This window comes from Zingiber officinale, chromosome 7A (assembly GCF_018446385.1).
Source record: "Zingiber officinale cultivar Zhangliang chromosome 7A, Zo_v1.1, whole genome shotgun sequence".
NCBI lineage: Eukaryota > Viridiplantae > Streptophyta > Magnoliopsida > Zingiberales > Zingiberaceae > Zingiber > Zingiber officinale.
In genome coordinates this window covers 127,960,503-127,975,241 of record NC_055998.1, presented here as the reverse complement: position 1 = coordinate 127,975,241, position 14,739 = coordinate 127,960,503, and the positions used below count along the sequence as shown (strand labels likewise).

Genomic DNA, 14,739 nt, shown 5'->3' with positions numbered 1-14,739 from the left:
ATCATTAGTTAAAGGTGTAAGGTGATCATACCTAAATACAAAATCTAAATCCATGCAGCCCAACAAAATTGTGTATATCAACCATATAGTACCCCTTCCTTTGGGCCGACACATTATGTGCATGACTTAAAAGTTTAACTTAATTTGTGAGCTTCCTTAAACATATATTCGGCATCAAAATGACTTTTCGTTGGGTCAAACACCCTTAGCATGGACATACATCCCTCTACGCTAATACTCCTAGCCTCCCAAATAGTTCTCACTTTGGCGATAGTATAAGTTCAACTAAACAGCAAGAGCGCAAAACAATACAGGAAAAATCGGTTGAAAATGGAGCTAAATTCAGTTATCAATCGATTGACACCCTTCTTAATCGATTAAGAATAGATGAAAATCGATTCACACGCGCACTAATCAATTGCCATTTAGTACATAGCAATTAGTCCCCTAATCGATTCTGAAGGTCACTCTTTGCAGTTCATCTACTCTAATCGATTGGTGTAATCGATTGATGAACGCCAATCGATTCAAAAACCCTCTGTGGACAACCTAATGAACTATAATTGTTTGCCCAATCAATTGGTAAACATCAATTAATTAATCGATCGATTCAGAAACTCTCTGTGAGCATCCTCAAATTCTATAATCGATTGGCTCCTCATGATGATTGATGAAATCGATCACCCAATTAATTTTGAAATTCTTTGTTCGCAAATCAGGTTCAAGTAATTGATTGGCTCAATCGATTAGTGAACACCAATCGATCAACCCAATCGATTTAGAACCTTGTCATAATCTAGCAATCCCAATCGATTGGTAAACACTAATTGATTAGCCTAATCGATTTGAGAACCTTCGTCACGATCTGGCAATCTCGATCGATTGACCCTCATGCTAATCAATTGATAAACATCAATCAAGTAGCCCAATCAATTTAGGAGCTCTCTATTTGTAATTTTGAACATCTTAATCGATTGAATTCATATAGTAATCGATTAATGAATACCAATCGATTAAAAATTGAAAAACCTGATTTCTGATCACGATTTTTCAGCCCAAAGAACCCTAAAACTGCGTCGCCAATCATGTTCTTCACAAATAATGCGAAAACGTTGATTCATAAGTTAAATCCTAACATATCTATATTACATTCAACGGATATATATTAATTTCGCTCATCAATATGGAATCAAATGTAAAAAATTAATACATATGTACTAAATCATTAAAAAATAATTTAGTCCACCCATGTGAACTTAATCCTATAGGCACAACCTATCGACACCTCCAAGATCGATGACGACCAACAGCACAACTCAACCACTACCGGCAACTACAACCACTAACAATCTATTTATTATAAGAACATCCGGCAACTACAACCACTAACAATCTATTTATTATAAGAACATCGTCGTTATACATAATGGGACGAACAATAAGATTGCTTAGTACAACAATTGCCAAATGAGGAACATAAGCACCATTCTACCTTAGCAAACAAACATACAACTGAATATCTAACCAAACCTACTATGTCTCCAGAAATGCGCTATCGTATCAAGTTCTTGAACTTTTTCATGAGAGTAGGGGAGAACTATGATCGTCATTCAGATTCAAACGTCGAATAGGCATCAATGCTGGATCACGGTATGCAGTCACGAGCTTGTCAAAGAACTCATCCATTGCTGGATCATTCAGATCTTCTCGATCTTTCTTTATCAAAGTCTAGAAGCAGCAAGAGTCCAATACATTTCGGTCAGTACATGTTCTATTAGAAGTGACAAGGAAAAGCAAGAATTTTTGCGAAAACAAAATTGACCAATATGAATATAAGATCCATCTATTAACACCATCATGATTAAGTAAAAGGTGCACAAAAGTTTGTCTTCAAGAGACAGGGCTCAGTACTTTGCGACAACTCAGTGGAAATAAATATCAAAACCCCGAGGAAAATTGAAATGGAAGATAGCCACTTCGATAGCATTTATAGCTCACATGAAAAAAAAAAAGAACAAACCTAGAGAAAAGAAATAGATTTCGCGAGATACCTAAACATACCTCGGCAGAGAAATTGTTGAAAACAGGAAGAAAGCGCTTTCGACAATAGTCATTAAACAGAAAAGTAAGCACCGGAAGTGGCACAATTAAGCCTGAGGCAAGGGGTAGCTTCTTAAGCCCAAATATGCCAAATGCGATAACATGCATAAGCACAAGAGAGAATATCATCGAGTTGTGCACCACAGGCCAAAACCTGCCACCTGTGTCATACTTAGGTTGATACACATCAAATAGCTGCAAGAAAATTCCAATTCCAGAGATCAATTACAATATTTATTGATCTCAGCCAGTAAACAGAGTCATTTCAAAGGTAGTAATAGATGTTGGTACTTATCACAAGTACAAAAGAAATAATCATAGTTAATGTTCGCTAAACATCCCTATGCAATAAAGATGTTTCTATCAAGGTGTAGACTGGCAAACACAACAAAAATGTAGCATAAAATGCACTCACCTGATTCCTGTAGATAATGTAACCCATGCAGAAGAAGATCAATATAAATGGCAGCATCATTGGAGCTAAAAGGAAGTAAGTGAGGCCAAGGAGCACAAATAATAGAATCCTTGGTATTTCACTGTGGTATGGGATCGATGGTATATCAAGCTCATCCTTGCTCTTGCTAAAATGTCTTGTTACGAGATCACTGATAAGGGGGATCGTGCGATTGAGTGCCCAAGATAAGCTAGTCCATGATGTTACCACATAAGCGATGAAAAATGAAGCCTAAAAAACAAGCAAATGGCTTAGCAAATTTTGATGTCAAGCAAATTCTCTTAACTGACACTTCTGCCAAACTGCCATTTAGCAAAAATTAAATTACTGTCGTCAAATTAATAAAGAAAAATTATGACTAGCCCCATTGTAAGCAGGTAGGAGGATAATGAGTTGTGCCTATTTGTATAATAGGTACCAAGCAAGCCACTCAAGTACAACAAGTTGTACAGGAAGGCAAACAACAACAGGAGGAAAATACTAATACTTGTTGTAGGAAAGATTTTGGTTCAGAAAACATTAATATATACTTAGCGAAACACAACTAATCAGCGTATCAAAATTTCAATCTTAATTGGTGACGTCACTTGTTGATACTAACCTGAACCACCCTATACCAACACAGTTCACCAGTAGCTATGGATATAGTAGGGCTTTGTCGGTTGTAGATTTTAGCTACTGCCCTATAGGCTTGGTGGTTATCAGCATCAAATTGTATTGGTGCCAACTATCTTGGATCAAATATAATGCTATATCACATTATCACTAGTCATTCATGATTAGAAACACAACTAATTGCACCTAGATAGTATTTTTGTATTTCAGCTTTTTTAGTAGTATGTGATGATCACACATAAGATTCTCTCCAGTTCAACCATCCATTATCTTCATCAATATATTCTTTTTGAGCAACATATCCTAGATATCTGGAACTTTTACTAACTGAAATTTATTGTCCAACCATTATAATTATTTTCTTGCTTCTTTTGCCATTATTGGAACTACATTTATACATTCAATATTTTAGTATTAGTTCTGATTAACTAACAAACAATTTCTAAAATTTATCTCCAGAATTCAAGCTTCATAGTTTAATCTATTTACACTCGCATCAGTTATCATGATATTATCAAATAGCGCATGAGGTCTAGTGGCCGCCCGTGATTTACCTCCTCCGTGTTGGCCTGGGACGGGTTGGCAAGGGCGCTGGGGGCGAGCGTATTCGCCTTTTGCCACCATGATATTATCAAATAGCATAAACCAACAAGGGTCTAGAGGTGATAAGTTTATCAAGTATTAATGCAAAAAGAAACTTATAATTAACTGTGAACACTTGGTGTAAATCTACAATTACAAGAAAAAAAATGTATGCTCTATATGGCTCTAACACTAGAATTTTTGTCTTCAAAACACCCAAATAATTGTTTAGGAACTCAATCTTAAACTTGTCTACACCAATAGTTATCTCACTAAATAAATAGCAGTATAGCATCTGTAATTGACCTTCCTGTCATAAAAACCAAATAAATTTTCAGATATGGTTGTTCCAACCCTTATCGAGATTAACCTGAAATTCTAGAAATTTATTCAAACATTTATGTTTCCAAGACAACTATAGTGCTTTTACCTGTGCAGGAACAGAAACAGCTAGTATTAAAGGAATAGTTTTTGGATCAAATAATAACTGTATTTGGCTTGTAACTGATCCAGTGAGCACATTTGCGAAAAAGAGGAACCATATTGTGAACAAAAGCATTTTATTGCATGCACTTCTCTCAATCTCACTTAGGGCTATATATCCTTGCATTGCAGAGAACAGCTTCATGATAGGCGGTATAAGAGCTGCCACCAACTGAAGGATGAGGCTAGGCAGATAACCTGTTACAATCTGACTGACGACAGTTCTGCAAGTATATGAATTCCACATATATTATTATTCAGGAAAATAAGTAGAGTTTCAACCAATAACATGGCTCAATCGACAAAAAAGCAACAGCAAACAGTTGATTAGCACACCCTTTCAGTTTAATCGTATGATATAGCCATCTAAAAGGTATTAATATGCTTATTGGGAGAAATAAGCTTCATATGAGTATTTTAAATAGCCACACCCATTGATTAACAATCATTCGGCTAGTAACAAGAAAAGATAGAGCAACAAAGGATACAATAACAACTCCACTAGGTGGGATCGGCTATAGAGCGACAAAGGATGCATAGAGTAATTTGAACAGCATATACCACAGGATACAAAAACTAGCCCTATAACCCCAGCTTCAGTTGGACAATGGTGATCAAAGTCACCGTGGAAACCAGAAATTGATTGTAAGTTTAACGAGGAAATTTGTAAAAACAAAATCTTATTCAAGAAAGATATTTTACCTTAACAAAGAAAATCTATCATATGAGCCAAAACATTTATAAACAAATTTACATCATGTCTGACAATCTAAGCTTTACATAGTTTGTGCCGTCTACAACAAATGCACAATTAGCAGCAGCTTTATCATTTCTGAGTCCAGACCAGACTTCAAGACCCGCAGATAAGCTATCAGAGTGTCTCACAAGATTAAAAGAAGCCAGATTTAAACAAGCAGTTCAAGATCGAATAACACAAATAATGTGGTCGAGTGATTCCTTGTCCCTCCAATATCTTTTAATGGGATAAGGTATCTTTCAGTTGTACAGGCTTCAGTCAAAAAAAAATTGTAATTAGTGGCTTTGGAGACTTGTTAAGACTAACCTTCAAATAACGTGGATAGGTTCCTTTAAGGCATAACATCACAAGTCATCTTGGTTTCAATATAATCAAAGAAGCTTGTGGTAATAAGAAATAAAGCCAAACATTGGCATCTCATGCTAACTTGAATCCACATAGAATTAAGGATTGACACTGGTTAATTAGGACCAAACCCATAAGTAATACATGTGTTTGTAATTTGGGTATTATATCATATCAGCATTAATTTAAGGAAACTTTCATGAACCTAGAGGCACAGGATGTTACAGGAGATAGCTTGTGGACATGGACAAAATTATCAAGACAGAATTTGGTAAGCATGTTGGTGATTAGGGAGGCGGGGTTTAGGGGAGTATAGAAGCTAGAATGGATATAGATACAGCATTAAGTTTCCTCACTAGAGGGAAGAACATATGCAACCACAGAAATTCAATAATAGTTTTAACAAACACAAGTATAGTAAAAAGAATGAGTAACTAGAACTACTTACATTTTCAATATTTTTCCCAAAAATGGAAACAAAGCCTCCAATTGCTCCAAGTAAGTTAAACTTTGAACAATGCCAACAACTAAAAGGAACAAAATTATTAATAGAACAGATGCTGCAAGGATGATTAACTTCGAAATCCATCTTTGCATGAATGACGTAGAGAAAAAGGGCCAATACACATCGTGAGGCTCAGGAGCTTGTTCTGTTACCCATTCAGTCGGATTGACAGATTGTTGAATGTGAAGAGCCTTAGCTGCGCCATAACGAGATTTGAAGGAAACAAAGGCAGCAGGGACTTCCTAATTTTTATTTTAATAATGATCCAGTTAAGAAACAGCATGAAGCAAGAAAAGAAGCTACAATTAATAAGACCAGAAAGACAAAATTTCAAAGTGAGAAAATGGTAAAAATGGCTTTAGTGAAGCATTACATGCATGTCAGCTAAATCAATGAGCCCTTGTCAAAAGGACGCATACAAAAGAAGCTTCACCCGAATACACAGATTTTCAACTTGATGATAGCAAATATTTTGCATGGATTATCACATAGAGTAAGGATCCTGATTTAGTTAGAAGCAACTTATGAAGAACATGCTTAGTGGCAGTGGTCAGCCAGTGCTGGACTGAAGAATGATCTTAAGTTTTTTTATTTGTTGGGTAAAAGCAAAAAGTGGCTCATCATCCTGCCCATAATACCAGTGCAATAGAGTGTCAAAACTGGCACCAGAATGGTATTTAAAAGCTTGCATGGAACATCTCCAACTTAGAGTTCCATCCCAAATTTTATTATATCAATGCATAGTTTAAAATAACTCCGCCCATCATGGACCAGTCATGGCCGGTCCCAAGTCCGGATAAAGGAGGAGGGTTGTGTGGTTGCTAGTGAGCATTAAACTATGACAAATGTTCAATGAATAGTTTAAAATATTTAATTTCTTAATCCTGCTAGATTTTCAAAAATATAGGTTATAACTATCTGAAATAAAAATATTCCATACTTCAAGCTGACTTTAGCTACCTGAAACACATGCATCTAATCAACCAGAAAGAATGAGATGTTCTATCATTGAAGAAAACCTAGAGTTTATTAGAAATCTACGGGCTAATGTACACAGTAAAACTTGCTCAATTAGTGTAAACTCTACGAAATGAAACTAAAACATCCTAAGAAAACTGGATGAAAAGCATTATTCAAATTGACCCGAATAGAAAGATAATTATGCAATGGAAAGTGTAGTAACACTCAGTTTTAGCTTTGTCACATGATTATACAAAAACTTCAACCTTGCTGGAAAAGATGTGATTAATCTTCATATGTGATCACTGAAATTCAGGAGAAAATGATGTACCTCTCCCCGTGAATCTGATTGCACTAATCTGACATTCTGTTCTATATCTTCCAATTTCTTCGAATAATTATGCACAAGATCAACACGTTTTCCAAACAGTCCAAAGAAGCCACTACGATTTTGATTTCCTGAGGAACTGGCAATTGATTTCAGGTGGGTGAGTTTCCTATAGATATTCTCTGCATCAGTCTGCACAACAATTTTCACATAATACTCAAATGAGAGTAGTAGAGCTAAAGACAAGCAAATGAAACAAAAGGCTTGCAGATCACAATCAAAACTAGATGCATATGGAGAATCTAAGATGTATCCAAAGTTTCACACATTCAGTAGAACAGTGATTTGGCAGTCTTAGGTAATCTAGCATATTCTTGCTCAAGACAAAGCCAAATGAATGAGCTTCAGCATTTATCAGAATATCATAACATTACTAATGCGCATTTCTCAAAGTTCTAGAACCCTTTACAAGCAGAAAGTCAGTAGTTGAGGCCGTCAAGAAATATCATATGCTGACATCATAAGCTAACATTTACAAAAGCTGCATAAGGAAAGGTTGAAAAAAAAAAGGTAATTCAACAGCAGCAATGAAAGCCAAAGCTAGGTTTGGCAATATTCTAAACCTAAAGGCTGATGAATGCACTCAACTTTGTCATTTAGAAACATTCACATAACATAGCCAACTGAAATTTCTTATATGCATGTATAGCCAAGAATACTATGGGATAACTTAGCTATCTATATGTTAATTTGAAATGCTGATTTTTAATATATTCTCACTTAAAAGCAAGGTACTAGAACATGTACCTACATATAAAAGCTTGCCAAGTCAACCCTTTTCTAGGATTTCTTTCACAATATTCCCCAGGTCATTGATTTTGACAACTGCCTCCCAATCCTCATATCACATTTCTAATCTCTAGCCACTAAATCACAAAAATCTCTCACCGCAAGCCACACCCCTCTCCTTTTCACCCGATCTCACTTCCTTTCACCCATGTACAACATCACCGACACCCCCTCCCCCCCTCAAGCAATCTTTCTAGTTGAGATATGCAAGCTTCCTCCCTCCCTCACAAACTTCTCTTCCGAGGATTTTGGCATTGAGATATACATTCCTTCTAAGGCACACTCTTCAACATCTTGTCGTATCAACCAAAGTGAACATACATGAAACAATGGTCTTCTCTGCTTCTCTCCTACTAGGCCTCATGCATCCTCACGACCTACAACATCAAAGATGTCTTGGCAACCTACTTGACTGTGCATTGAGGTTTTTTACCCTTTCTCCTTTTACTTCCATGGGCAATTTAGCCTCCTTTCTTCCTCCCCATTCTGTACATTCAGCTTGTCCATTCCACCAGGCTACAATGGTCCCTATATGTTTTCCTCTATTCCATCTGTTCGATCATAGCCAGTGTCCTTTCCACCAAGCATTCCATACTCTTCCTCATCTTCCCGCAAAACACATACCTCTTCCTCAATGTCAAGACCACTCTTCTGATCTGCGCTCTTCTTCCTCATTTAGCAGATTTTGTCTTGACCTCTATCTTCTTTTATTTATGTATTGTATATTTGCAGCCAAATTCCCATGGGGACCTGAACAGAGAAGTATCATGCTCTCATTTTCTACTTCTAGCAAAGGGTCATCGATGCTATCCATCTATCCTCTAAGACTTTTGAGGGCTTTGTTTTTTGGGTTAAACATCAGTTTATTACGCGTTGTTGAATGGGTCACTTCAAGTAGAAGCTATTCACGAGATTTGTTCTTGAGATTTTCTTCTTGTTTCACTTTATCCTTTCTTTGTTGATGTGTTGGCCGGTCTAAGATCGAAGGATTTGAGTTCAAAGTGATCATTGGCTATGTGCTCCCCTAAGTTTTGTTTAGCCTGCATGCCAATATTATATTTTGTTTCACTATAGTCATGCCTTAGTCTTTTTTCTAGTTAATCTAATATGTTGGATTAGATGAAAATATGAAAAATATTGAACCAGGTAACACCGAACTGAGGTAACCGACCCGGCCCAAATTTCCCACCAATCGTCAGGTAAATCAAGAAGCGCTTGAAAGCGGCCTAGAAGCCCAACATCTCATGATTGCACGCCCCAAATGCACCGTAGTTGAGGATCAAACTGCGGATGTCTGTCTGACAACTTGGCTCCTTTTCGCTTACACCGTAGCCTCAGGGGCTAAAAAAAATTGCTCTCAATATATTATGTCAAATTGATATTTGAGGGCATATATATAATCAGAAGAACTAGACGAACACATAGGACTTCGTTCTATGTCATTCTGAGCTCTCTAAGTCCATCAGACGGTTTCGGCCAAATAGTGTTATTTAGCCTAGTAGCTTATTTAGCCATAGGATTATTTTATTACACATAGGATTACATGAAAATATGGTTATTTAGCCTAGTAGCTTATGTAATGGTTATCTCAATCATGATGTAATAAAATAATTTTCCCCAAATTCTACAAAAATATCAAATTTTTTAACTTCTCTAACTATTGAGTGAACATGATCAATAACTATTTTATATTTGAAGTGGACTAGTTCTATAAAATATATTAAAAAAAATGGTCAATTTTCCAGAATTACAAGCTACTGAAACATTGAACAGTCTTCATTCATCATGGTATAATTGTGTAGCATATTTTTCTTTTCCTTACTATGAGACCTTGAAGCTTGCTCGTTCGACAAACCACGATATTAGACAAGCAATCTGATGGATGATACTCCATAAAAAATGCCCGAACAGTGTCATTTATAGAATTCCCAGCATGTAAAGGGACATCACGAACAAGAATGGTATAATGATGTGGTTGTGGCTTTGAAGAACTAAAGTATGCAATTCTCTTCTCAGATATATATTTATACTCCTGCAAAAGACAACAAAGTACACACGAGTATGTAAATCAGGGTTACTCTTCACCAAGTGGTAGATATATAAATATTATACAACCTGCCCAACCAAAGTTCAATCCTGCAATCCTTCAAGGAATATATATATATATATATATATATATATATATAGAGAGAGAGAGAGAGAGAGAGAGAGAGAGAGCGAGCAGAATTACTAGGAAAAAAACTTCTACAAATAGGCAGGGTATAGCATGTGAAAAAAATTCAGTACAAGCAACACTTACAGCATACAGAAGGTAACACATGACACCTGTTATTATGTATGCTGCAGAAAAATGACACCATAACCTGCCAATAAATTCTTAACTTCAACAAACATGACCTCGCCAAAGAATGAGAATAAGATAGATAATCCTTCATATTGAAACACCCAGGAAGAGACAGACAAATTAATAACCATGAAGAATCTGCCAAAGAATTCTTAAGTTCTGAATGGCAATCCAGTTTCAACAAGCATCAAGAACAAAACTACTGATTTGGTCAGGTAAAAATGTCACTTTAAATGATACCAAAATCAAAGATTTACCTGAGTTTAAAATAGAATAATAAGACAGAGCCACTCTCGTTTACTATTTAATTTCCACATTAGCTGAGAGGGCCAAAACATTGACACATTATACACCCTATAGAGACAAGCAACATGCTCCAATCAAAGTAAGTGCACAAAACATCTATAACATACATTATATTATAAAATTGATCATTCAGAGGGGGTTTATTGGACAACATTTGAAAACATCAACAAATGTGAGCATACCCTGCTACTTTACTGCCTTAACTTTTAAGATTCACAGAACAATGGAAGATTCATATAGCCCTAGGGATCCCAACCCATGCTCGCAAAAGACTCACGCTTGTCCACCAAGGTGTTTCGTAGGTCTTGGCTATGTTCTGCTTGATAGTCGGTGGGCAGAAACAAATGTTCACTCGCGTCAACCGTCATGGAACAATATTTCAAGTTATTCTAAACAATGATGTTTGTGAAAATTCAATCACAATGAGAATGAGAGACAGAGAGTTAGGTAGGTAGGACACACACTAAAAGTGCTTTCCTACGTCTTTATCTTGGACGCTTAAACTGAATGCGTACATACCAAGTCAGACATCAGCATTTACATTTCCCATGTGTAAAACCTTTCAAAGAATGAGTCAGATACCTACATCCATACTCATGTGAGATATTGATCCGTCAAATTCTATATATGAAATTTATTCTTTGAATTTAATTCAAGCTGTGTGAGATCAACTACTTAGCAAGTTTTTCAGTTTGTCAATCAAGATTTTGCACCAAGCACCTTGGTTCTAGGTTCCCAGCAAATCAATAATCAACTAGATATTATTAGCATCAGTAACCATAGTGTATCCAGCTCATATTGTAAACAATCCATCAAGGTAGAAGATCTCAGTAGATTCCCTGACTCTCTGATCCCGTCAACTTTATACCCCTAGAATATATGAGGGAACTTCATTACATTATGACAAGGTAAGGTTGTAACGAATTTACAGGAAATAGATAGACAAGTGCTTCTGTGAACGCATCAGAATTGAAATAAGATGGCAAGTTGATTTGCAAATCTAAAGACAAAATCTTCCAACTCATGCCAGCTCCAGAATTTAATGACCAATTTTTGAGAACATTAAATTAATTAGTTAACAAATTGCCTACGAGCTAAGCTATAACAAGACCCTCATATCTAAAGTTTAAAGTTGAACATTCTTGTCACGTTTGGACGTGTGAACTATACTGGACTATTATAGACCTCCCTCGCGATCTGACTTGACTTATTTGAACATACACTTCCGTAATTATTGGCACTAGCAAGCTCAAGCCTTCTTGTTCTGGATAACGTTAGTTGGATGCCCGCTTATCACAAGACATTAATTAAGACTTCAGATACTCAGAAAGCATATAAGTTTTTCCTCAAAAAAAATTAAACTAATAATTTGTGCGCAAGATATACAGCAAGAGAAAAGCACAATAAAATTGTGTGTAAATAGACGTTACCAATTAGAGCCATCGTTTACATTTGAGATGGTGAACAGATCAAGAGATTTGTTGGGAAGATCAGAAAAGTCGATATCCCGAAGGTGGTCCCCCAAGTAATTAACGGGAAGGAGAACAAATACTCCTATGATCGCAGCAAGAGAAAAAACCTTCAAGCTGCAGAAAGTTGAAATCCATAATCAAAACGAAACCAACTAGACCAAAAAAGAACGTACTTTTTAAGGGTTAGTCAGAGTGATCTGTGCCAAAATAAGATTTTGAGGCAATATGAGGAGAGATTGATAAGAAAAAATGGAACCTGAAACTGAAGATTCGATCAAAGACGACTCCATCGAGGCCGCACGAATTGTAGAGGTCTTCCTCGGTGGGTTGCCATGCCTTACGAACCCAACCGGCGGAAGGTAGTAAGGTTTCAATGCTAAATCGCCCGGGCGCTTGGGCACGGCCCTCGGCGACAAGTCGAGGGGCGTAGATTTTGATGTTGCACGGCTGATTCCGGAGCACGGAGTAGAGGGCGAAGAAGAGGACGCTGATTCCGAGATTGATCCCCACCGACGTCAGAAGAGCCGAGACGATCATATCAATCCTCAGTAGCAGATCTCGATCGCTCTCCCTTTCGTTCGACTCTCATCACAAGGCACGATTGCGGAAGGAGAGAAGAGAAGCCTTTGCGGAGAAGTAAGAACTGACCCGAATCGTTTTTAAAAAACATGCGACGCGGACAATGAACGGCGTACGAATTATACACGAGTAGGCCTAGTTTGTTAACGTGGCATTTACGACGCGATTAAACATCGGGGTCGGCAATTACGTGGGTCCCGCGGTTCACAGGATTTATAGATAGGGAAAATTTTAAAATCGCTCATTTTAATCCGAATGAATTTGAAAAATATCCGATTCGGATGAGGAGTTTTCAGTATGTATCAGATTTGAGCCGAAAGATATTTAGGTTGTGTCAGGATCGAGTTAAATTATCTAGGTAGATTTGAATTTAAAATTTAATAATTTTTTTAATTAATATGATGATTAGTACAATAATAATGAAGTATTAGATAAAATAAAAAAATTATAGAAAATAAAAAAAATAATTGAATTATTCGGTTAGTTGGATTATCTGAGTTCGGATTTAACATCTTTAGGCCGGATTCAAATTCATGTCAGGTTCGATTGGAATTTTTTTTGTAAAGTTTTTATTTAAACTTGATTCGAACCTATCTGATCCAGACACCCCTAAAAATTCAAGACTAGATCCTTTAATCTACTTTTTATGAATCGGAGGATGATCCATAATATAATTATGGTTGAATTACGATCGTAATTCAGTCGTAATTGATTATAATCTATCTATGGGTTTACCTTCCTATCCAGATTATAATTTGGATCGGGATGGATTGTCGAAGGTCGTCTCCCACTCGGTAGTGGCCTCTGGCTGCTTATCTCAACTTAAACTATAACTTAAATGGAAAGATGAATCAGAGAGGAATCGCAACTAATTACAATTGAATTATGATCATGATTTAGCTGAGTGAGACTAAGCAAGGTCATTAGGCTTGCATGGCATGCTAGGCCCTTCCAAGCCCACACACGCCGTCATCTCATGGAGATCAGATTTTTTGATAAAAAACCAATAGACCAAAGATGAACCATTTATAGTTATAGTCATATCGTGATCATGATTCTATTGTAATTAATTATGATTTTTTTAAAGTCCATTGTCTTCCAGATTATTATTTGTCGGGACAAGTGGCTGGAGGTCGTCCCTCGCTCGGCACCATACTATCTAGTCACTTGCCCACTACCGACAGTCTTCAGGTGACTTTCAGCTATCTGTCTCGATCCAAATTATAATCTGGAGATGATGAATTTATAAATGGACCGCAACTAATCTGATTATAATTATCTTCTTATATATTTGTTAAACATTGCATCAGTTGCAACGTCAGGAAGATGAAGGGGTGCCCATTCACCTTCATCTTCCTCCATTGAAAGCAACCATCAGGCATCGGTTGGTAACCGATGTCTTGCTTGCTATATATGATGACGTCCAAGGCAATCTGATCAGAGGAGCGCAGCGGAGGTGATCAGAGAGCTTTGCGAGGTGATCAGCGAGCAGAGGAGAACACCCAGTGGTTGGGATTTGGCTCGTGAACTTTGGAGCACTTTCTGATTGCCCCGTGATTGTGCTTCTGACAGCGGCTACCCACTTCGACCGTCGGCGTCTTCAGTTGCGACTTCGGGAGATCACTGTGAGTGATTATATTTACCGTATTGTTTTATTTTTGTTTAGTTTCGATTTTTATGCTGTCAAAAATTACCAACAATGGTATCAGAGCATAGTTTTGAAAGCATGGAAATCGACGTGAAAAAGCTCGTGTTTTTCTTCTTCTATCGCGAAGAAGACGATACTGTTCATCAATTGAATCGATTAACCAATCGATTCAATTGGATTGAATCGATTGAAATTGTATTCCAATCGATTCAAAATCATGAGATGAACAGTGTTTTTGACGAAGCACAGTGAGAAAAGAAACTGCTTCAATCGATTGAAGAGAAGAAAAAAAAGTAGAATGAACAGTATTTTTGACGAAGCATCGTAAAAAAAAATGAAAACGTGTATAAAAAAAAATTTGCATGCATGTTGTTTTTTTATTTTTTTGTTCTTCACATGAACAGCAAAGGTT

General features: G+C 36.8%; 1 protein-coding gene across 2 annotated transcripts; it reads right to left on the bottom strand.

Moving 5' to 3' along the window:
• Positions 1 to 1,374: 1,374 nt before the first annotated feature.
• On the bottom strand, positions 1,375 to 12,765 carry LOC122002480 (CSC1-like protein HYP1). Of its 2 annotated transcripts, none has more exons than XM_042557663.1 (10): positions 12,357 to 12,765; positions 12,059 to 12,214; positions 10,278 to 10,341; positions 9,801 to 10,010; positions 7,133 to 7,321; positions 5,785 to 6,083; positions 4,182 to 4,458; positions 2,516 to 2,785; positions 2,052 to 2,295; positions 1,375 to 1,728 (listed from the first exon to the last, which is right to left on the bottom strand). In XM_042557663.1, the coding sequence occupies exons 1-10, from the start codon at positions 12,635 to 12,637 to the stop codon at positions 1,694 to 1,696; spliced, it is 2,025 nt and encodes a 674-aa protein (XP_042413597.1). In that variant the 5' UTR covers positions 12,638 to 12,765; the 3' UTR covers positions 1,375 to 1,693. The 2 variants fall into 2 exon arrangements, with proteins under 2 accessions (XP_042413597.1, XP_042413596.1); XM_042557662.1 differs by having other exon boundaries at positions 2,062 to 2,295; positions 12,357 to 12,763.
• Between the last annotated feature and the right edge of the window lie 1,974 nt (positions 12,766 to 14,739).